The sequence below is a fragment of the Emydura macquarii genome, unplaced genomic scaffold (assembly GCF_026122565.2).
Source record: "Emydura macquarii macquarii isolate MOO-44397 ecotype Brisbane River unplaced genomic scaffold, CSIRO-AGI_Emac_v2 contig_2924, whole genome shotgun sequence".
Lineage (NCBI taxonomy): Eukaryota > Metazoa > Chordata > Testudines > Chelidae > Emydura > Emydura macquarii.
In genome coordinates this window covers 1,922,236-1,945,633 of record NW_027133061.1, presented here as the reverse complement: position 1 = coordinate 1,945,633, position 23,398 = coordinate 1,922,236, and the positions used below count along the sequence as shown (strand labels likewise).

Sequence of the window (23,398 nt, the reverse complement as noted above, 5' to 3'; positions counted from 1 at the left end):
ATTTCATGCTGCAGGCAGCTTGCTGAGCCTCTCCTGTCTGACTGCGCCTACTCTAGAAGAGATCACAACGTGTGTGTGTGTCTGTCTGTCCCTGATCCCTGGAATCTTCCTGCTCCGAAAGCACCTGTCACTTACCCTAAAGGAGAATCTCCACGAGTGATTAGCAGCAGAGGACGTATGACACACAGGTGAGCAGTTCTGAGCCCATCCAGAAGGGGGCAGCAGTAGCATACCTAAATCTACATCTCACCTACAAAGGGGTTAGTTCAGGGCCCTCGGCTAGTTCCTTCTTCACCCCACCCCTCCTTTCTATAGGCCTGGGGACTACAGCACCCTTGCTCTGCCTGTTCTTGCTTAGCCAGCCTCACCCTGTGGTTTGAAGCAGGGTCTCCAGAAGCAAAAGGGACCACATGGCCCCTAACCCTGAGAAATACCAGGGGGCTTCAAAGACCACCTCCCACCGAGCCAGATACCCCCGCTGAGCTGCCCAGCCCTCTCCTGCCATCCAGCGGCCCTTCCGCAGCACTGCGTATATGGAAAGATCCAGGCTCAGGGACACACGTAGCCCAGGGTTCACCCCCACAAACAGGGCATGGTTGAGACCAAGGATTCATCCCCAGGGGAAGGTCACGCTGGGCCGAGGGGCAGGGTTAAGACACAGTCCCATCAGGGATACACAGCCACTGAGCTGCCCACTAGTTTTGCCCTGCTCTGTGTGTGACACTAACGCCGATGAGCTAATTTGCATCTGGCCATAAACTTGTAATCAATACCTTCTCCCCCAGGGCAGTGACGGGGAGAGGGCATGGAGCTGCACAAATCTTGCCAGCTCAGAGGCTGGGACAGGTAGGGAGGTATCACTTCCGTTGTTGTACTGGGGACTGTGCCTATAAAGGCTGAGCTTCCCAGCCAGTCTGGGCCGGGTGAAGCAGATCCCTTCTCAGCACCTGACCTGCTGAGTGATCACTGCACATCCCAGCATATCCCAGTGTTTCAGCTGGATGAAAGCAACACCCCAACGGGAGGCTCAGATGCTACGGAGATGGGGACTTAAGGGGACATTTGATGAGACCAGGCAGAGCTGCACCTTCTCTGAAGGGCAGGGAGAGACAGACAGACACACACACACACACTCACTTGCAAAGCAGAGAGATCCTAGTCCCCGGGAAGCACAGGGCAAAGCTCATTCCTCCTTCGTCCTCAGGATTCGGAGCAGCATCGAGTGAACATCTTCATCCATGAACCCCTGAGGCAGAAGAAGCCGCACCCCCGGTCACTGTGCTGTGCTCTCGCTGTGTTACCCCGCCCCCCAAAACACACAGGGGTCCACGGTCTGGCGTGAGACACGTTCCAGCCGGGCTAACCCCCAACTGTTCTCCCCCCTCCCCCCCCAGCACTCGGCTTGCACGAGCTCTGCTGGGGGAAGCAAGGCTGTTTGAATTTCTGCTCCAGGGTCCAGAAGGGCCCCTTAGGCAGATCCTGCTGCCAGGACGTGTCAGATCTGCATGTTCCCTGGCTCTGCCCCTTCCACACCCAGTGCTGCCCGCTCTCAGGCAGCCCTGGCCCCCCCTGCAGAGGGTATCTGTGGCTTACAGGGCAACAACCTCCCCACTCCTGGCTGAGCGGTGCAGGGGGACCCTGCCCCATGGCATAAACTTGGGGGAATCTGGCCCCTTGAGTGTGCAAGGCACCTCCTAATCAGCCATGCGCACCGTGATCCGCCAGGCGGGCTGGGTCGCGTCGAATGGCTGGAGGCAGCGTCAGGAATCAGGACTCCCCATCCTGTGCTCTGACTACTGACCACTCCCCTGCCAAAACTGGGATGGAGAACCCAGTCAGACTGGCTCCCAGAGCTGGACTCATTCCACTAGACCACGCAGCCTCCCAGAGCGGAGTTTAGAACCCAGGAGTCCTGACTCCTAGCCAGTCAGAGCAGTGAAGGCTGAGAGCGGGGACTCCTGGGTTCTATTTCCAGCTCGGGGAGGGAGGATGTTCTAGTAGTTAGATCAGGGGACTGTAACACTCTCTCTTCCAGAGCTGGGGCTAGAACCCAGGACTCCTGACTGCCAGCTCCCCCTTCGCTAACCACCAGACACCACTCCCCTCCCAGAGCTGGGACTGACACCCGGGTGTCCTGACGCCCCATTCTCACAGCTCTAACCCAGAGTACCTCAGTGCTGTGAGCCTACAGCGCCCGAGCCCGTTACAGCACAGTTCAGGGATCATCTTTTAAGCTCCTGTGGAGAATCACCTTATGGTTATGGGAACCAGCGGGGCTGACTCACCCATGTGTCGGAGCAGAGGGTTATTAACATCTACCTGAAGTCACACTACCCTTAGCACCAACCCAGACCCTCTGAGGTTTGTACCTGGGCTGCATTGAGCAGATGGGTTCTGTAGATAGTAACAATCTCCTGGTGATTTTTTTCCTTAACCTGGAAAAACAAAAATAGATCATGCCGCTGAGTTTCAATCTTCCAGCCGCTATTTGTATTTCTCTTATGGTAGCCCCTGGAGGCCCCAGAAGACATCAGAGCCCCATTGTGCTAGGAGCAGCACAGACCCACGGTAAGAAACAGTCCCTGCCTCCAAGAGCTTACAAATGAAACAGACAACGGGTGAGAGGGGAAACTGAGGCACAGAGCGGGACTTGCTCCAGGTCACATAGGAAGTCAGTGGCAGAGCTAAGTCATCTGAGTCCTAGTCCAGAGCATCTATCCACTGGATCACGTTGCCTCTCACACCTACAAATAGCACCGAGAATGAATGCGGACGGACGAGCCTTGCAATCTGAATGACTGTCATGCACAGCCCAGGTGATGTCGTGCACATCACCTACTGTAAGAACTCCCATGATCACCTGGAATGGCGAGCAGATGCTGTGCGCTCAAAGCATTGCTACAGAGGCAGGGCAGTCCGCGGCTCACCTCTAACTGCAGCTGGAGACGAGTACTCTCGCTACGGAGAGACAGGATCTCTGCCGAAAGCTTCTCCATCTCTTCCAGCAGCTTTTTAACCTACAGGTCAACGACAGAGAATAACGTCATGTTGCAGGTTGGGTCCCATGCAGCCAAGTCCTCTGCTGGCATAAATCGGTGTTCTTCCCTCTGCTTCCAAGTTGCTAGGCCAATTTACACCCACTGGGCCCTAGCGTGTTGCAACTAACTCCCTCCTCCCTCCAAGAACTGGGCACAAATATTTCAGCAAATCAGTTTGCTGTCGGCAAACACAGTTTTGTCAAAACTGAAATGTTTGCAGGAACGCATCGATTTCAATGGGGAAAAAAGTCAATACGAATCATTTAGACTTTTGACGTTATCAGAAGAAAAACAAACGTTTTGTTTCTGTAAAGACATTTCATTTCGCCTTGCGCGTCAAGTCATTTCATGTAGACTTTCGTATTGGATGAAAATATACAAAATAAGACACCGTATGTAGGGACAATACGCAGTCGCTATGATACAACCCTCTTTTCATCTAATACAAAAGCCAAGACAAAGTGAATGGGAGTGATAGCCAAAATGCAATATCTTCATCGGGCTGAAATGAAATGTTTTGACAACAAATACAACACTTGAGAGTCTCAAAGCCAGGTAGGGGATACAGGCGCACAATCCCCCTTGGAACTAGTGCAAGCCGGGCATCTAAATCCCCCTTTGAAAATCCCAACCAAGAGTATCGCGAGGTTGATTTCTGCCCTGGGAGCAACACCTGCAAGCCCCCTGGGAGCTGGACGTGCAAGTCCAGGGCCGTGCTGTGGATGGAGTGCCAAGGACGCAGGCGATAACGCTGAGAAGGCAGCGATGGAGTATGTGGACCTGCCTCTACCTTCCCTGGCCCTTTCCTCTTCAATCTATAAGCCAAATCACCGGCTGGCGTAAGTCAGTGTAGCTCCATTGAAGACAGTGCAGCTGCCCTGATTTACACCACCTGAACATCTCAGCGAGCATCCAAGTCAACGGGAGTCTCTCTGTTGGTTCAATGGGTGCTGAGTCACACCCTACATCTCTAGACCTCTGGCCTGCAAGGTCTCTTTGGCCTTACCTTCCCCTCTTTGTCCTGGCAGGTCCTGGTGAGCTCCAACACCTTCTTGTTCAGCTTCTCGACGGTTCTCTCCAGCTGCTCCGACTTCCCCTTCAGTTCTCCTGCTTCCTTCTCCTTCTCCACCACCTTGGCCCGCAGCTCCTCGTTCTTATCCCTCTCTGAGGCCAGGGCCTGCTCGCATTGGTCAGACTTCCCCCTCACCTCCTCGTGCTTCTCCTGAAGGGCCCTCAGCTCCTCTTCCAGAGCCTGAGCCTGGAGAACCAGGGAGCTCCAGGCCTTCTCGTGCATCCGCAGAGCCTCCTCCTCCTCCGAGCACAGCTCCGCCACCTTCACGGGCAGTCGGTCAAGCATCTGCTTCAGCTTGGTCACCTCGTGGCCTTCCCCACCCAGGGCGGCCTGAGCTGCCTCCAGCGCCTCCTTCAGCTCCCACAGATCTCTCTCCAGCTCATTCACCCATCGCCAGGGCTCGAGCACCAGCTCTCCTCCAACGATCTCCAGGGTCTCGGATGCTTCCTGATCGAGGGCCTGGACGCCGTTGCTCTGAGGGCCTTTCTCGCCCATCCCGGAGGTGTCGACAGCCTCGCTCGGCACGGCGGGAGCCTGGTCGCCCCCGAGCGCCTGGCTCTCCTCTTCCATCTCCGACACCAGCTGCAGGGCCTCGTTGTGCTTCTTCACCAGGTTGTCCAGTTTATAGTGCAGCTCCTCCAAGATGCAGGTGCTGAGGCTCTGGCTCCCCACGCTGTTGGCCTCCCCCATCATCTGCTTGAGGAAGCTGTCCCTCAGCACCACCATCTCCCTCCTCTGGGTCTCCAGCCTCAGCCTCAGCTTCTTGGTCTCCTCCTTCTCGGCCGACAGCTCCCGGGACAAGGCAGCCAATCTCTGCCTCAGCTCCTCCACCAGGCCCTGCACCTCCGCTCGGGGCGATCCCTCCTTCTGCTGGTGCTGCCAGAGGCGCTGGAGCTCATCCTGCAGCTTCTCCCGCTCCCTGCCCAGCTGGGCCAGCTCGCTCAGGAGGCTGCCGTTGTTCTGTCTGAGGTCCGTCACCTCTTTCTCTAGGTCGGAGCTTCTCGTCCTGGCCCGGCCCTTGGTCTCCACAGAGTCGTTCCTGAGCCTAGGTCTGAGTTGCCCATGGGGGCCATTTTGGATCTGGCTCTTTTCCATCCTGCCCTTCTCCAGCTCCTCTGGGGATTTAGGTTGCCTCAGTGGGGACTCAGTCTCTTCTCTAAAGACACTGCCCTCCTCCTCCTCCTCCTCCTCACGCTGCTCCAGGCCATTTACCAGGACCCCGGACTCCTGCTTGCTCGGAGGGGCTGGGATGGCTTCCTGAAGAGGCCTGGATTTCTCAAGGAGGCCGGAGTGGGCCTCGTCCATCTTGGCCAGAGCACGTTCTAAGCCCATCACCATCTTCTGCCAAGAGGCCACGCTCCTCCTGATGGCGTCTGATGGCACCAGCTCGAGGTGAACTTTGCCCCTGAGGGCCTCCTCCGCCTCCCTCTTCAGATCCTCATTTTCGGCGAGCACCGCGGCCTTCTCCTCTTGTGCCCTGGCGCACGCCTCCCTCATCCAGACCAGGAATTGGCTTAGCTCAGCCCAGACAGCGGCTCTGGGCTCTCGCTGATCCGCCTCCTGCCTTCCCGCCGTCTGGCTCTCTCCCTGCTGCTTCCCCAGCAGCCCGCGCAGCCGCTGGTTGTCGCTGTCGAGCTCAGCGACCTGCGCCTGCAGCTGCTGCAGCGTCTCGCCGTGGGCCCGCTTCTTGGCCTCGTAGACGGCGATCACCGCCCTCATGTTCTCCAGGTGGCCTTCGATCTCCGCCACCCTCTTCGTCGCGCTCTCCTTCTCCTCCAGGGCCGTGGCCGCTTCAGCCTGGAGCCGCTTCAGCTCCTCCTGATGGAGTCTCTTCTCCTCCTCTTCCTCCTCCCCGGGCCACTGTATCCTCCCCTCCTTCCCTGCTGCATTCTGGCCTCCCCCGCTCCCTGCCTCTTGCTGTCTCTTCTTCAGCTCCTGCACTTGCTCTGCTAGAAGGTTCAGGTAATAGTCTTCTTCCGTGGCGTCCTGGCTGTACCGGCGGCTCAGCTGCCGCTTGTCCTTATCTGCCCTTTCTGGCACCAGCTGACTTATCTCCTGCACCTGGTCCCAGATCCTCTCCTTCATCGCCTTGCACCCCGCCACCAGGGTGTCACACGCCTTCGCCTTCCCCGCCAGCTGCTCCTCCAGCTGCAGGACCTTCATCTGCTCATCTTCGTACCGGCACCTCCACTCTTCTGCATCGAGCTCCTCTTCCTCTTCATCCCCATCGTCGTCCCCTCCTCCCTCGCTCTGGACGGCCGCGCTGCAGCCCTTGCGGTCCAGCGGCTCAGCTGTCACCTGGAGTCACCACGGAAACCAATAGAACAGATGAGTTTGCTGGCGAGGCGCTGCAAAAACGGCACCCTCCGCAGAGCGTGAGCTCACACCGATGGTGCGCGCCAGGTCACGCTCTGCGGAGGCTGCCATTTTGCTCTTCAAAATGGCACCCTTCCGTATTGTCTGGGGTCCCGGCAGGAAAGACTTCATTCAAACAGGGTCATGCCAGCAAAAAGTTTGGAAACCCCTGCCCTATAGGTATGTGCAGCACCTGGCAGGTTGAGGACCTTTAGGTGCTACCGTCATATAAATACCAATGACAAAAGTCAACCAGACACTCTCCTGGGGGATGGGTAATAGGATGGCGAGCCTTTTCCCTTTAAGAGCCTGACCCAGAGAGCTGTACGGAGAGCTACGCAGGGAAGTCAATGGCACTTAGGTCACTGATTCTAATCTGCCCCAGGACTGGGAGGGACTGAGAATCACGGCCCTCGCTGGCGTTCTACAGGAACCAAATTGGTGGGGAAAAGGCCTAATCCTGCCCATTGTGCTCTCATTTACACCACTGCAAAAAATGCTGGCAGAGGAGAAGAGCAGCTTTGTGTGTGGGTTTTGCACCAGGGGTCACTGACTCCCGGCGCTGGGGAATCGAGCCCTCGGTTTCAGGCCAGGTAACAGCAGCACAATCAGGGCTGATGGTTCTCGGCCACCCCGATCCATCTAACGTCCTGGACATGGCCCCCCACACCCTCTGCGTGTAACCAGAGACTGCAGAGTTTAATGTGGCTTAAGAAGAAGAAACTCTGACACACATCCATGCTTCCTCTGGCTGGGCCCGAAGGGGTGCTCCTCACCTGTGCTGTGGCGCCCGTTTGACGGCCGGGTTCGTGCTCTGCCGGGGGAAGAACAAACACACACAGAATAAATTTTACAACTCTCCAGAGCGGGGAGCGGAGAGTTGCCTGGCCCCTGTGCAGCCGCTTCTGGCTCTCCCAGCTCTACACAAGCAGGAAATAGGCTAGGGAGGCGGGTAATTGACCAACGACAACAGCTGTGACTTGCCCAAGGTCTCACAGCAAGTTTGTAGCCAAGCCAAAAACAGAACCCAGGAGTCCTGACTTCCTGACTTCCTCTGCCCTAACCACCAGGCAATATTCCTCCCCAGAGGCGGAACTAGAACCTGGGGGTTCTGACTTCCAGCCCCCTGCTTTAAACACTGGACAACACCATTGGGTAAACTGAGGCATTGAGAGGGGAAGTGACTTGCCCAGCGTCGCCCAGCAGCAGAGCCAGGAAGCCAGATCTCCCAATTCCCAGTCCTATACATTAGCCACAAGGCTGAATGTCCTCCCTAAATGTTATTATTATCAACAAAACTTTCTGAGATTCTTCAGGAAATGTTTTGGCTCTGTCTCCGTCCCTCATCCACAAGGCAGTCGCCATGGAAACCAAAGCCTAGAAGGCAGAATGACGAGGTCCCCTGGATATTTCATTTCGCCTAGCCTGATTATTGCTTTTAAAAATCAAAACCATCTGGAGAAGCTCCTGAAGGCTGGAGACCTCCTTGCAAACGAACTAAACAAACACACATATCCCCACCCCAAGCAACCAATATCCTGGCCGAGTGAGGCTGGGTTTAGGCCAGCCAAATGAGCAGATGAGAGGCACAAAGGGAAAGTTGGAGGTGAACGCTGAAAAAACAGTTTTTGCTGCTTTTTGAGGCATTTCTGCATCTTGGAATTAAGTAAAGTGCTACTTAATAAATAATAGTTGCCGTGTCATTAGTGGCTCTCAGCAAAGGGCCCCAAATCCATTAGAAGCAACAACTAGAGTGGGAAATGTGTCCTGAACCAAGTGTGGTTCTTGCATTAATCTTTCATCGTTGTGCCATCTTTGCCTTGCGGATCGCTCAGACACTCCTAGGCTTTCTGCCGGAAGGACCAACGTGATCATCTAGTCTGACCTCCTGCACATCGCAGGCCACAGAAGCTCACCCACCCACTCCTGTCACAGGCCCATAACCGGTCTGGCTGAGTTACTGACATCCTCCCGGCTTGATGTAAAGACTTCAGGTGACAGAGAATCCACCAGTTGCTCTAGTCAAACCAGCAAGTGACTCATGCCCCACGCTGCAGAGGAAGGTGAAAAACCCCCAGGGTCTCTGCCAAAATCCCTTCCTGACCCCAAATCCGGATGAGTGCCTTTGCGATTGGACAGAGGCTAAAGCCAAAAGACACCATTCTGATAATCTAGTCTGACTCCTGCAGACCACAGGCCAGGGAACTTTCCCCAGCGATTCCCGCACCCAGCTCATCACTTCTGGCTGAGCAAGAGCGTGTCTTTTAGAAAAATATCCCAAAATCTTGATGTAAAGACTGCAGATGATGTCCCCTGGGTGAATGGTTCCAATGGGTAATCACCCGCACTGTTAAAAAAATGACACCTTACTCCTAATCTGAATTGGTCTAGTGTCAGCTTCCAAACCCGAGATTTCATTATGCCTTTTTCTGCTCGATGCCTCCTGTTGAAAATCTGCTCCTCTTGGAAGTGATCAAGTCACCTCTTAAGTTTCACTTCTGCTGGGAGAACTAGCCCAGCATTTGAGCCATGACCTGTAGCACCATAAACAATGAGCGTAGCCATAGGCCACCCAGCTAGCTAGACAGACAGACACTGTGATACGAGCATAAACAGACAAATCATTCTTTATTAGGTCCCATCTAGTTCACTGCAACGCCTCCAATACCGTCTGCCTTCCAAGGTTAAATTTCATAGTTCCCCACATTGTTTCTGTAATAACACCGTAGCTGGGGTCATCCGTGGGGACCCACCCAGGAACCTCTTGATGCCCATTGGCAGAGGACACAGCGTGCATGGAGTGTTACAGAAATCCCCTGGGTCAGTTTTGTGCATAATAATTTACTAAAGTGAGGCACGTGAGGTCTGTGCTGAGAGCCAGAAACACACTGGTTGTCAAAACCACTGGGAAATGTACGAGAGGATAATCTTTAAGGAGTTATGGACCTAGACTGGGAATTATGTTCTTCACTTCTGTGAGAGCAGCTCAGGTAGTGACAAACCTGTTCCTTGCAGACAGGCAGGAGCTGCTTATCTATCTGTCCGGTCATATGCAAATTGAGGATTGTGTATGTCACACGGGATCCCTAGCGCATAGGGAGCCACCATCTGATTAAGAAATTAACAAGAGATTGCAAAATCTACAGGAAGGAGCACACAGAAGATTGGTGTCCCGTTTATGAATAAAGATCAAGGGACTGTTTGATGTCGCTGGGATTGCAAAGGGACACACTGGTATCTTTCACCTAGGGGGCAAGCGGGCTGTGGGTTTGCTTCATGAACGGAAGACCACGAAGACACTGGAAGGATCTGGGCAGAGTTTTTGCACCTATGCCATGATAGTGTCCTGTTAGTTAAGTTTAGGGCAGGTTTTCACTTTCTATGTACCCCTCTGTTTCCAGTAATGCTGTTTGCTAGCGTTTGATTCTCTGTTCTTTGTGCAATAAACGTATGCTTGTTTTCATTAGAAACCAATCGAAGGGCTGTGTGTTAAACGGAGCTGTGCTCTAAGCTGTAACTGGTCCGCATCTCTTTGGGAACAACGGGGCTGGTCAGACTGTGACTGTCCAATGGACCCTACAGCGGGGTGCTCAGAGATTGGGGTGTGCCTATCATTGGGAAGCCGACCCCCGGCCACACACAGACAAGGCTTCCTCACGCTAAGGGCGTGTGGTAACAAGGTGCCTCCCAGCTCAGGGAACTGCCAGGAAGCGCCATGTGGGGTCAGAACCTGGGACTTTCACTGCAAAAAAGGATGAGCCTCTGTCACTTGAGCTAAAAGGAGCAACTCCGTTAGCTGGCAGAAAAGTAGGTTCTTATCCTCTGATGTGGATGAGCCACGACCAGTGGGTCACACGGCCACATGCCTGAATGCAGACCCCAGCCCTGATCTGTCACACCGCCCAAGGCAGGGAGTTAGCGGCTCCCGAGCCTGCTCCCCACGTCCCCCCCTCCAGTCATGCCAACGGGTGGGGTTATGCAAAGCCAGCTCCAAACTGAATGCAGCCTGAGCTGCCCCCTCCCCTCACCTCTTCTCTTCCTCTTCCTCAGGGCGCTGCGGAGCAGCCTCCTCAGCGGGCGGCTCTGGGACTGCAGGACGTAGTGGAGGGCGTCGTGGCCCGTCCCGTCCACCACGCTCACGTCCACCCCGCTGCGTACGAGCAGCTCGGCCGACTCGACGCTGGCGTTCTCACAGGCCAGGATCAGGGCAGTCCTGGCGGGGGACGCAAGAGGGTGTCAGGGTCAGTTCTGGGGGGGCCTGGTGGGCCCCTTGCAGTCAGGGCATCTGGATAATCCCTGCGTGGGGATCCCCCTCATCTGGGCCTCTCCGCTCTGGCCCACTCTGTATGGGGACAACTCCCATTTAGGGCAGCAGGTCTTGGCTTTCTTGTCCTGGGGGCCCCCCAGCCTGGGGCTGCCCATTGGCGTCTATCCCGGAACCCTCCCCCAGGGGGTGATACCCGAAGGGCAGGCTGGTTGCAAGACCCTGAGCCCCATTCATGACCCCTGTCACTGGGTTGGTCCGGGCCCCCAGGCTGAGAAATTTTAGGGGACTCCTGTGACCACAGGCTAGTTCCCCCAAGCCACCGGTCTCACAAGAGCTGCCTGAAGCAGTGGCTTCTGGGAAATTCTGAAAGGCCTTGGGGACCACCCTGGGGGCAGTGGGTGAGATGAGGTCCCATAAGGAGAAGAGACTGCCCACAATGCCCCTGGGCAACTGCCCCCTTCCCCAGGGGAAATACCCACAATGCCCCTGGGCAACTGCCCCCTTTCCCAGGGGAAATACCCACAATGCCCCTGGGCAACTGCCCCACTTCCCCAGGGGAAATACCCACAATGCTTCTGGGCAACTGCACCCCCTTCCCTCTTGGGCAACTGCCCCCACCCCTTCCCCACAGGGAAACCCCCACAATGCCCCTGGTGCCCGGGTATTTTTACTCTCAGCCCCCAGGCGAGACTCACTTCTCGTCCTTGTCGGCGAGGTCGCCGCTGGCCCCTCTCTGGAGCAGCTGGCTGCAGATGGCGGGGTGGTTCCCCATGGCCGCTATCATCAGGGGCGTGCGTCCATTCTGGAAGGAACGGCAGAGGCGGTTTGCATGGCAGGCTGTGTGGAGGCCCCCCCCCCCCCCCGAAGCCAAGGCGGCAGCTTCCCAGCACTCAGCGACCGGGAGCCGGTTCCTCGAGCCCCTTGCAGCGATTCCGTGACCCACAGCCTGTGCCCGCTCCATGGGGGGGAGGCGGGGAGAAGGGGCGAGTTTCACCCCTCATGAGCATCCTTCTGACAGGCCCCGTCCCGAGGGGGGTGCTACACTCACGTTATCGGCGACATCCAGGAAGGCCTCATGGTCGCACAGGAGCAAGACGCTGGAGGCGCACCCGGAGGAGGCTGCAGGGCAGGAGGAAAGGGAGCGGTCAGCACCCGTGGGATACCCCTGGCTGCTTCCCCACGTGTGTGTGTTGGGGGGACTATGCTATCGGCCCTGGCTGCCCAGTGCACCAGGGACACCTTCTCTCAAGGGCCAGTGGGGGAAGGAGTTTTCGGTCCAATCTTCTTCACTCGAGACCCACTGGAGCAGGGGGTTTCTGCACAGGTGAGGTGAGCCCCGAGCAAGGTCATTTCCCCACTCGGGTTTAAATCCCCAGGAGGAGGAGGGCGGCAGATCTGCTCGGGCATCTCCCAGGGGAAGCAGCGCGTCCCAGGGGATATTTCCAGCTGGACCGGGCAAGCCGGGCAGCACTGGCCAAAAGTGTGGACTAGACTAGATGGGACAGAGGCCCTACAGGTTTGGTCCATCTCCAGTCGCTGCCGTCCTCTCCTGGAAAACGGGTGTGGGGGGAGTGGTTGGATCCACTGCCCGGGTCCAGCCCTTGCAATCTGCTTCCCCACCCGCGATCCCTGCTGTACTATAGCCCAGGGAGTCAGGCGGCTTGTAGGGACTGGTATATTATGCCCACGCTGAAAAATCAGCCTGTTCGAGGTCCATATGCCTGTCATGCAACCAACGGCGACACCCAGTGGGCCCGCGCAGGCGCTGCGCATTGTCAGCATGCCATGGTGAGGAGTGCGATTCCAGCCCCCACCATCTGCACAGCGCGGCCGGAGACATGAGAGAAAGTCCCTGCCCCGAGGAGCTTACAGCCTAGACAGCCAGCGCCAACGCTGCCCTCCTTCGCCCGGCAGGAGAACCTGGTCCCGGCCCAAGAATGGAGCTGAAGAGGTAGATGGATGGATGCACAGACAGACAGGGATGTAAAGGACTAGAGATACAGATGGACAGACAGATCGAAGGGGGATCGACAGACAGACAAATGCCTGGGGAATGGAGAGAGAGGTGGACAGAGGCATGTAGGGGGATAGAAAGACAGACAAGATAGGACAGACAGGCAGGTTTGCAAGGGGATAGACAGACAGACATGTATGGGGACGGTGAGGTCTAGAGAGAGAAGATGCTAGGGATACCCCTGGGAGAGCTGCCTTGTGTCTGTCTGTCTGTCTCTGTAGCACGGCAATGAAAAGACGACCGTGATGGCAGGGCCCCAGCCAGTATCGGCCCTGTCCGGCTGTCTCCAGGAGCCCAGGGTCAGCCTCTCCCTGCTGCGTGTCCCGCGCACCTCAGCCCCCTTAGAAGATTTGCCCCGACGCGTGACTCCACGCAGGGCTCAGTCTTTCTCCTCGCCCGACGCCACCTGCGCCTCCCGGGACTCACCGGCCCAGTGCAGGGGGGTGCGGTTCTCGCCATCCACGCAGTCCTCGTTGGCGCCATGCTGCGAGGGACAAACGTGGCTGTGAGTGCAGTGTGTCAGTGTGTCCTTCCAATGGGCCAGAGGGGAGGCTGGAAGGCAGATCCACGGACACCCCTGCTCCAGAGTTAGACGCTGCTCGGCCGGTGTGGGACAGCGGGAACCCTTACTTTGGGGAGAGCCAAGCAGGGCTTCCACATACCCAGGAAAGAGGATGCCCCTCGACTAGGTAGCTAAGGCACTGGCATGGGACTCTGGACCCTGAGGTTCTATCCCCAAGGCTGCCAAAGACTCCCTGCATGACCTCGAGGCAAGTCACTTAAATCTCTCCGGGCCTCAGTTTCCCCACCTGGAAGATGGGGATAATGATCATTCCTTTGGCTCTGTCCAGACTCTCAGTTCTCTGGGGTCAGGACAGTCGCTGGTTGGGTTTGTACAGCCCCTAGCGCAATGGCGGCCTCTAGAGTAGCGCCTGACAGTGCCGCCCAGCACAGCACCAGGAAGACAGGAGATCTGGTTTCCCCACTCCAGCACTGACTCACTGCATAACCTCAGGCCAGCCAAACCCCACCCATCCGAGGCACCACTTTCCCAGCGGTAAAATGGGGCTAATTATCCCTGCTGCAAAGTGCTTAATTCAGGAACAACGGGGGCTCCCCAGCGCCTTCTCTCGGAGGATCCCAAAGTGCTTCGCAAGGCGTCGTTCATCCCCGAGGATTCAGCTGGCTGCTTGTGGGGACTTAGCTGGCCCAACAGCCAGCCCCGTAAGTTGTCAAGCAGGAATTTGCTCACTGCCCTGCTGTAAGAGAGACACCGGTTCTCCTCCTTTCATTTCTGTCTCGCCCATTGCTACTCTGTCACTTCTGGATCGAAACTCCCCAGCCACGCCTTGCAATGCAGGAGGGAAAGGATTAGTCCCCGAGCAACTCTAATGCAAGGAGCCAGGCAGAGGCATAGCCACCATGGAACACAACCACTGCTGGGCTGGGCAAGGCCACGGTGCCCACGTAGGATGCCCCCCAGGGGCACAGAGCCAGGAGGCGTCTGTGGCCCTGGTTCTGATCTCTGGTTTTGCTGGGGGAAAGGCAGAACAGCTCCCCATGTGTAGGTGGGGTGATGGAGGGCAGAAATTGCACCGGTGCATGCTGGGACGCAGGATTAAACAGGCCACTGACTCCAGGCTCTGAAGGAGACCCCCTCCCCCATTTTCCACCCCTATTCGAAAATGTGATTAGATCTGGGGGAACCTCCACATTTTGCAGCTCCACCCGTGTTCCCAGAATACGAGTTTGGGGGCCCAGTTATTCTACAGGGAGCTCCCCTACGTCTGGCTCAAGGCCTCATTTCATCCTTGAAATACACCAGGCAGCTCAGGGCTATACATTCTTAATTGATCCTGGCCCAGTTTAGCTTTCATTCCACCCAGTGTGGATCACCGTGCTCCTAATGCACCACGCCGCCTGCTCGCAAATCACAGGCACAGCCCTCTCACTACCTTCATTTGTCGACTAGACCAACAGCGTCTATCCTTTGCTTTTCACAGGTGGGGAAACTGAGGCACCGAGCTCTAACCACTAGACATCCACTCCACTCCTAGAACTGGCACTAGAACCCAAGAGTCCTGACTCCTAGCCCCTCCCTGCGCTAAACACTAGAACCCACTCCCTTCCCAAAGCTGGGACTAGAACCCAGGAGTCCTGACTCCCCGTCCCTCCCTGCTCTAACCACTAGACCCCTAGAACAGATAGACCATCTCTTTCCAGAGGAGGACCCAAGAGGTCCTGACCCCTGATTCAACCAGCAGACCACGCTGCAGTCTCTCGCAGACTCCGTCAGCGAACGTGAAGCGGGTCTGTAAGGAAATCGGATGAGCCCCATGTTTGTCCTGCTGATGGTCCGAGACCCCAGCCGGGAACACTCCTTCCCCCTGATGCCCAGCCTGGACCGTGGAGGCAGGGAGGGGTATTTGCCATCTTTACCTGTAGCAGAACCTTCACGCACTGGGGCTGGCAGGCGATGGTGGACAGGTGCAACGCCGTGCTGCCTAGGAGCGGAGCAAAGGGAGCGCGTCATGTCTTGGGAACAGAGCGCTGAGCCCTTCCCGGAGCCGGGGCGACTCAGTGACTCATGGTGCGCGTGCGGCGCGGAGGTGAAAACAGCTTCATCTCTCCCCGGGCAGGGAGTGGGAGGCCGACTGGCTCCTGGACACACCTCAGGGCTCGGCGGCGACGGATCCTGGTTGTGTGGGGCAGGTTCAGGACGCTCCTGCGGGCAGGGCCGGGGTTTGTGGGGGCAGCAGGCATTCTCTCCCTCAGACGCCTGGCTGGCTGGGTCTTGCACACATGCCCAGGGGCTAACTGACGATCAGACGTGGGGTCGGGAAGGAATTGTCCCCCGGCCTGATCGACAGGGACCTTGCGGGGGGTAGGGTCACCTTCCTCTGAAGCGTGGGGGGGGGGCAGGATTATCTGGGTGTACCTCACTTCCTCGGTTCCCTGCCATTTCAGGGGCTCCGGGCTCTGCTGCGCCCCAGGCCCTCCTGTTCTCTGCCTATGGTCCAGAGCGGTCTAGTCCCCTGGGGGCTGTAATACTTGGGTCTAATTTCTTAAACTCTGTGACTCCTGTGCCAGGCACTGGACCCAAAGGCCCTCGCAGGCCGTGGAGTGCCGGCAGACGGCTCCCCTGGGCTTTCGATCGGGCCCTGGGAAGGCGCCGGCCGGCCGGGTGAGTGAGTGAGTGGGCGTCACAGCGACGGAAGAGTCATTCCGGGAGATGACGGCCCAGCATGGGAGCCGCGACTGCGGCGACACAAGCCAGAGCAAGGGCGAGGGCTACTGGTTTTCCTGCCAGATGTCGGGAACGTCCCAGCCTGGGAACAACCACTGGGCTTTTGGGCCGTCCATTCAAACATGGGGCGCTGGCCACTGTGGGAGGCAGGATATCAGACTGGACGGCCCGTTGGGCTTGCCCGGTCATGGCGGGGGGGACGGAATACTAATAGAGGGAGACAATTTGGCTTATCTGGTCTGACAGGAGGCAGGACATTTGATTAGCCCGACTGACCACTGATCTGTTCCAGCAGGGCAAGAGTTAATATCCCATCGTTGTCATTACCTGCATTGCAGGCGCACGTAGGAGCCCTAGCCATGGCCCAGGACCCCACGGTGCTTGGGGCTGCACAAACACAGAACAAAGAGGTGCTCGATGGACCATCGGGCAGGAGTTGGGACTCCCGACTAGCTGGACCATTTATCTGGACGGGCCATGCGGGAAGCGTGATGTTGGATCGGAGGGACCAGGGATCTGATCTGGCCTGGCAGAGCGTGGGGGGACTATTAGCCTAGATGGACCATCAGTCCAGTCCAGTCCTGCACTCTCTGCTCCTACGCCGAGCCGGGGAGATCCCTGCACGTACCGTCATCATTCTTCTCATTGACTTCGGCCTCCTGGGACAGCAGGATGGTCAGGCATTCGGTGAGTCCTTTGGAAGCAGCCAGGTGGAACCTGCAAAGAGAAGAGCCAAGACGAAATGTGAACCCAGCGAGAAATTTGCCTAGGGACCAGGGTTCATGGGGAACAGCAAACGTTCAACCCTAAAGTCACCGTCCGAAAGAAACTCCAGCTAGCTTCCTAGACAGGCCCCTGAGAGACTCCCCTGCTGGGTCTAATGGTTAGAGCAGGGCTAAGGAAGTCCGGACTCCTGGGTTCAATTTCTGGCAGGGCAGTGTGAGCTATTTGATTCGACCAGGGAGGAGGAGCCAGGACGCCTGGGTTCTATTCTTAGCTCTGGGAGTGGCCAGAGCAGGGAACAGGGTGCCAGGACTCCTGGGTTCCATCCCTAGGCCTAATGGATGCATTTGTGACCTGGGGCAGCAGTGAAGGGGTTACTCACAGTAATGCTGCTCAGCATGTGGTGTGCTGTCAACCAGCCCCAGCCACCCGTTACTGCGGCCCATTGCTCAGGGAAATAGGAAGATAAAATCTGCGGGCGTGTTGTAAGATAGGGACGGTCAAAGCCCCGTGCTTCAGGGCAGCCGCGGGTCAGGAAAGAATTTGCTGCCACCACCTCAGGTGCTGGATTGCACAATTAGCCAGATGCGTTATGTGGTTTCCCCCCAACCTTCCCACTGCCTTTGAAGCACCGGGCAGTGATCTCTGGCTGGGGCAGGGTGCAGGAAAGGCTGGACCAAAGGTCAGGGCTGGAAGCAGCTGGCTAGATATGAGCAAAGCTTTGCTCTGGGACAGTAGGAAGGAGGGAAACCAGACCTCAGTCTCTAGTTTTCTTCCCCTTTTTAAAATCCAGCAGCAGTTTGAGGCCCCGGCCGAGATCAGGGCCACACTGTGCGAGGTGCTGTACAGACATGGAGCAAGAGTCCCTGCCCTGAAGAGCTTAGACCCTAAATAGACAAGACAGACAAAGGGCAGGAGAAAAAAAGGATTGTTCTTCCCATTTTACAGATGGGGAAACCGAGGCACAGAGAGCCGAAGTGGCTTGCCCACAGTCAATGGCAGAGCCACGTCTCCTGATTCCCAGCCCACTGACTTAGCCACAAGACCATCCCACCTGTTGATGGGCAGGGGCGGTATGCCAGGAGGTGGCGCTGCTACACTAGATTAGCCAATGGTCTGGGCTGGAGGCGGGGTGGGACATTTGACCTGATGGGCCAGTGTTATGATCTGGTGCATCTAGCAAGTCCTACATCCCTCTCTTAAAAAGTGACATTCAACAGGCAGGGGATGTGATTGGAAGAGAGCTGGTCTCGGTCCTGTCTTGGTGGGAATGAACCACCCGGTAGCTGTGTCCAAGCACCGGCCTTTGGGGCACATTTCGAATAAGAAAAACAGCTGAGTTAGTGATAGGGAAAAGACAGGAAAACTTACGTACGCAGATTGGCCCAGGGCGTTGAGCTTAGTGGGTCTCGCCGTCTTTCTGGACGCCAGAATGGAAACTCGGCTCACGTCCCCCTTCTCGACGGCTTCGAAAAGCTTCTGGTCGTGTTTGTTCCAGCTCTCGACCTGATTCAAAGACAGCAGCCCGGAGAAAGTGAGAGCGGCCAAGGCTGGAGGATGCATCCCAGCGAGATGGGACAGCCCAGCTGAACGGAGCCTGGATTCCTACAGGCTAAGCACAGGCCTGGGAGCCAGGAGTCCTCCGTTCAAATCCTGTGGCTCCATTGATTCACTCTGTGAGCTGGGGCAGCCCACACCACTTTGGTGCGCAGAATGGCTGAGCAAAGGCAGTGTGGACTAAACAGAGGCTTGGGAGCTAGATGCCCTGAGTTCTAAACCTGCTGTTATCACCAGCTCACTCTGGGTAGGACTACGCTTGAGTTTTTGCCTCCAGTTCGTTGATTGCAAATTAACGTGAGGGAATTACCAAGCTTGTGAAGGCTAGTCTGGGCACTCCCCCAAACATTTGTGGTTTTTCTTAGGGATTAATCTAAAGCAAACCACAAATATTTGAGGAGTGTCCAAACTAGTTTCCACAGAAGCCAAGCCCTCTGCAACCTGGGACAACCCTCTTCTTCCTCTGTGCCTCAGTTTCCTCATCACCCAAAGGGAGCTAATAACACAGAGAAGAGAGAGGTTTAATTAGCGTTAGAGGCACATGTGATGCATAAAGGAAAAGCAGTACCTCTACCCAGCATCCTTCATCTAAGGATCTCCAGCTGTCTTTTTATAGCTGCCTGCATCAGTAATGTCATCCCCTACGACAGCTGCTCTCTGGTTAAATGTCACGTTTCTTATTCGAGACATGCTTAATCAGGAAACAACAATCTACTGACAAGCAATGGCAATGGCAGATGTAGAATCGGGACAGGATCACACACGGGTTTAGCATTTAGCTAGTGCTGAGAGGTTAAGTGGTGTTTAACCAGGTACTAAAGAGACATCAGAGAAGAAGTTCTGGTGTATTAATTAATACAGGAATTGCCTGAACGAGTATTAAATGAAGGGGGGGGGGGGGGCTCAGATAAAAGATGAAATGCAGTGATTAGTCTTAAGCAATGCAGAATTTTATATCACTTAAGACATAAGATAGAGAAAAAAAAGCACAGTCTAGTGGTCTGAGCTCAGAACCAAGAACCAGGTGCTCCATGCCTCAGTTTCCCCAGTGGCTGAAATGGGACAGTGAAACTTACCTTCCTTTGTAAAGTGCTTGTGCAATCTATAGATGAAAAGCCACTATAAAAGAGCTAGATTTTTTTAAATCATCATCTGGGATCTCGGACAAGTTATTTCCTTGCTCTGTGACTCAGTTTCCCCATCTACTTAACTCACTCACAGACAACTTTGGCCTGGTGGTGAAAACACAGGGATAACTTAAACCCTGGGAGAGCATATAGGAGCAAATCCATTGGACTTGCATCTGTTTACACCAGGGCTTCAATTTGGCTCCAAGGGTTTGGGTTTTTTTTTAAACTATCAAAATCCATCTATCTGACATACTTACATGGCCACCCTCATCATTGTAGCTGAGCGACCCCACAATCTTTAATGCATTTATCCTTATCCCTCCCCAACCCCCCATGAGGCAGGCAGGGCTATCCTCCCCATTGTACAGCAGGGAAACTGAGGCACAAAGAGACTGCATGACTTGCCCAAGCCACTTAAAGTGTCTTGAATGGACCTCAGGTCTTTAGAATGTCTGGCTACTGCCCTAATCACCCCACAACCATGGATGGACCCACAGAGCCTGAGCTTTGGACGGCTGGTTATTAACATTCCACACACGCCTACACCCCTTGACTTTGCGTGTGTGTTATTACACAAGCGCTGCACACCCCATGATTGCTCAAATTCTAATTACCCTGTACGCCAGACGAGGGCTGCAGTGGGAAAACCACAGCTTGCTCTGCGTGGTGTGATGCCAGATCAGTGTGTGTGAGAGGGGAATGGTGTCTATCTGCCGACTCTGTTTGTTTGTTGTTCGCAGTGTAGTTGTTAGTCCCAGGATATTAGAGAGACTCGGTAAAAGATATTACCTCACCCCCTCATCTCTCTGTTTCTTGACAGTCAGGAGAAGCCAAGCAATTGCTGTTTATTTTGCTGGGCACGAATGTGGTCTAGTGGTCTATGCCTTGGAGGGAGTGTTAGCCAGTGGTTAGGGGGGGGGGAGAAGGCTCCAGGACTCCAGGGCTCCATTTCCAGCTCTTGGAAGCAGTGTTGTCTAACGGTTAGAGCAGACCTCTCAGGTTGTGACGTGTTTAGCGCATAACATTGCATATCAGGTCCCCTGGGTTCCGTGCCTAGCACATCTACGTACTCATCACTTCACTTTTTTGTTCCTCAGTTTTCCTGTCTGGAACATGAAGAAAATAATTCTTCCCTACCCCATACGGTCACACCCTAATGAGTGGTTGTAGAGAGCTTTGAGGTGCTCAGATTAAAGCTGCTATAGACATGCAAATTATCATCATCAAGCTTCTGTGATCCTGGAGTTTGGTAAATTGGGTGTACACTAATTCATTGTAACAAATCCTTGCCCACTTGGGTATTCACAGCAACAGCAGGGCTAGAACTCAGCTCCTCCCACTCCAGGGAGCGTCACTCTGCCGCTTTGGGAGAAGGAGAATCCCCCCTAGCTTTTTGGCAGTATAGGGCCCATGACACACAATTCCAATTCCAATCTACAGAGGGCAGGAGAGTGGATAGGGGGTTGTTCGAATATACCTGTCTGTGAAGAGTTTTGGCATCCTTCAGGATGATATAAAAGGACTAGTCCCTTTTATAAAACTCATTGCGCTGCTGGGCACAGGAGCCATGAGGCAAATGGGAAGGGGCAAAGCTGCCCCTTAGAATCACTCCCTTCTCCGCGGGGGGGATGGGAGGGCGAAAGAGAACCAGGGAACATTGACTCCCCAAAGGGACTTTTACTGCTGCACCTCCTCCACTCCCCAGGGGGCTGACCCCCGGCTTCTGTACCAAGCCCGGCAACACCCTGGAGATGCAACAGCCCCTGGCTGATGACTGGGTAATTAACCGACTCCACCAATCCAGTTTGGCAGGCCCAGATGCTGCCTTCCTGGCCTCCTGTTGCCAAATCCAGATTGCTGCATGCGATGCAGAGCTGAGAACCGCGTGGCCTTAACCCCCTGGCAGGAGGGGCCCAGGCTGGGGGTGACACTGAAGAAAGGGAGGAGACTCCGTGCATAGAGATTTCTGGTTTCATTTGCTTCCCCCAGCAGAGGCGTCTGGGCTCTGGGACAGTGTCCGATCGCCTCCTCATCTGCTCTGAGCCCTTGGTTTCGGGGACACTGGCCTTGCTGGCTGCTCTGAACCCCTGGACGCTAGCCAAGGTCACAGAGCCGGGAATTGAACTGGGACCTGCACTGTCCTGAGCTAGCGCTCTGACCATTGGGCCATCCTTCCTCTCTGATCACCCCTGCTCCCAAACATGGGCCGCAGAGTTAGCACCGGCCTGGAGGACCCTTACCCTGCAGTGCAAGACAGAAAGTCCTGGCTACACAGGGCTAGTGTCTTAAGATGCTGCTGGCGAGGGCTAGTGCCGTAGACTAGCACGAGAGCACGGAGCTGTTCCCATGCCATACAGAGGCACAGGGCTACGACCAGAGACTAGCGCAAGGGGGGGGGTCTCGGTGTTTGGCCATCCCCTCCTCCCAGCTAGCTGAGACCCCACCCGCCGCCTGCTTAGCAACGTGGGGAGGGCAGGGGGGGTCAGAACCCTTTACACCTGGGGGCTGCAATGGTGGCTTTGAGAACCTGTGCAATGGAGTACGGGGCTAGTCCCATGGGGCATGCTGCACCGAATACTGCAGCACAGAGCTCTTACAGGGCTGCACCTTCCTTACGGCATTCCCCCCTCCACGGTTCTCAGATCCCCCGCCTCGCCGGCCAGCGGGAGATCTCGGCAGGGCTCACTCACCGCCACCTGGGAGCTGGAACAGGAGAACATCTTCTTCATGGTGCCTGCCGCCCCGCCCCGAGGCGCCTCCACGCCAGGGAGAAACCAACCAGCACCAGGGCGAGCGCCGGGCTCACAGCATCCCCACACCGGGCTGCTTGCTTCTCAGGACAGGGGCCCGAGCGAGCAGGCCGGAGACCCCGGCATTGAGGAGGTCCCAGCGAGGACGGCCATGGACAGCGTCCCAGAGGGACTCAGCGCCAGCTGCTGAGCAGGTAATTACTGTCACAGGGGAGAGGCGTGCTGCGTCTGGGATGCCTTTGAAGATAATCCTCCTGCCTCGAGCCTCGCCCCCTCCCGCGCACCTGCTGACGGCTCAGGTCCAGCCCGGGCTTGCCCGAGAGCTGATCTCCCAGAGCGCTGGTACCTAGGTTAAAAAGAAGAGACGTTTCCTGCCATGCCACCAGAAGCGACTGCAGCGTCAGCTCCATTAGAGACACCAGTTAGCGTCTGGGGCCGATGGAGACACTAGAATTTGCATTTGTGCCCCGACGTTAAGCAGCCGAGCCAGGCAGGGCGCGAACCACAGATTACAGGCAGGGGCATGACATAAGAGGGAGCACAGACCAAACCTTCAAGCCAGTCAACTCCCCTTCCTCTGGTTGATCTGCTTGGACAGTGCAGAGAATGCACGGTGGGCGCTGTAGTGATCAGGTGTGACTTTGTGAGACTCCCAGAACATATGGGCTCAGTACAGCCTGTGCCCCTTGAACCACTGGTACACACACCCATGCTCTCTTGACACACACACATACCCTGGCTACAGCTGGTTGGGAGTTTTCTGACGTCCGCGTGTGCGTTGCTGATTCATCTAAACTGAAACTTTGCGAAACAGGGTCGATTTTAATAAATCTCCCTCCACGAAACACGTGTGGCCCAAACAGGTTCCCCGCTTGTCAAAATGCCCCATTTCTACATTTTCAAACCACGACATTTCTGGCTCTTTGAGGCAAAAGCGGCTTTTGGTTCTGAAACGTTGAGTGACTTTAGGCTTTCACGGGGTTTCTAAGAGGTTGAAATCAAAACGGTTCAAAGTGATCAGAACAAAACATTTTGACTGGACTCAAATTAATGGGGTTCCCCCCCCCATTTTCAGTTCACAAAACACTTTCAAGTCTTTTATTTTTTGTCCCAGTTGGGGAAAGTTTTTTGATATCTTGAAAATTTTCACCAGACAGGAGAACAATTGCCTGCCCTGCTGTTATCCTGACACGTGCTCCAGACACTCCTCCACTCCCAGAGACATCCACCCACCCACTCAGCCTC

General features: G+C 55.7%; 1 protein-coding gene across 1 annotated transcript; it reads right to left on the bottom strand.

Annotated features, from left to right (window-relative positions):
- Nucleotides 1-1,084: 1,084 nt before the first annotated feature.
- ANKRD35 (ankyrin repeat domain 35) lies at nt 1,085-22,132 on the bottom strand. The gene is made up of 13 exons (XM_067569508.1): nt 22,094-22,132; nt 18,092-18,222; nt 16,622-16,710; nt 15,186-15,250; nt 13,173-13,230; nt 11,781-11,851; nt 11,428-11,534; nt 10,494-10,678; nt 7,242-7,279; nt 4,045-6,408; nt 2,928-3,017; nt 2,370-2,435; nt 1,085-1,246 (listed from the first exon to the last, which is right to left on the bottom strand). The coding sequence occupies exons 1-13, from the start codon at nt 22,130-22,132 to the stop codon at nt 1,184-1,186; spliced, it is 3,366 nt and encodes a 1,121-aa protein (XP_067425609.1). The 3' UTR covers nt 1,085-1,183.
- Between the last annotated feature and the right edge of the window lie 1,266 nt (nt 22,133-23,398).

Excerpts from the sequence above, each read along its gene's own strand:
- ANKRD35 (XM_067569508.1), bottom strand. The coding sequence starts at position 22,132 with ATGAAGAAGATGTTCTCCTGTTCCAGCTCCCAGGTGGCG. Across the intron at positions 15,251-16,621 it reads CAATGAGAAGAATGATGACG|GCAGCACGGCGTTGCACCTG; the intron begins GTACGTGCAGGG and ends CTCCGCTCCTAG. Across the intron at positions 6,409-7,241 it reads AAACGGGCGCCACAGCACAG|GTGACAGCTGAGCCGCTGGA; the intron begins GTGAGGAGCACC and ends TGGTGACTCCAG.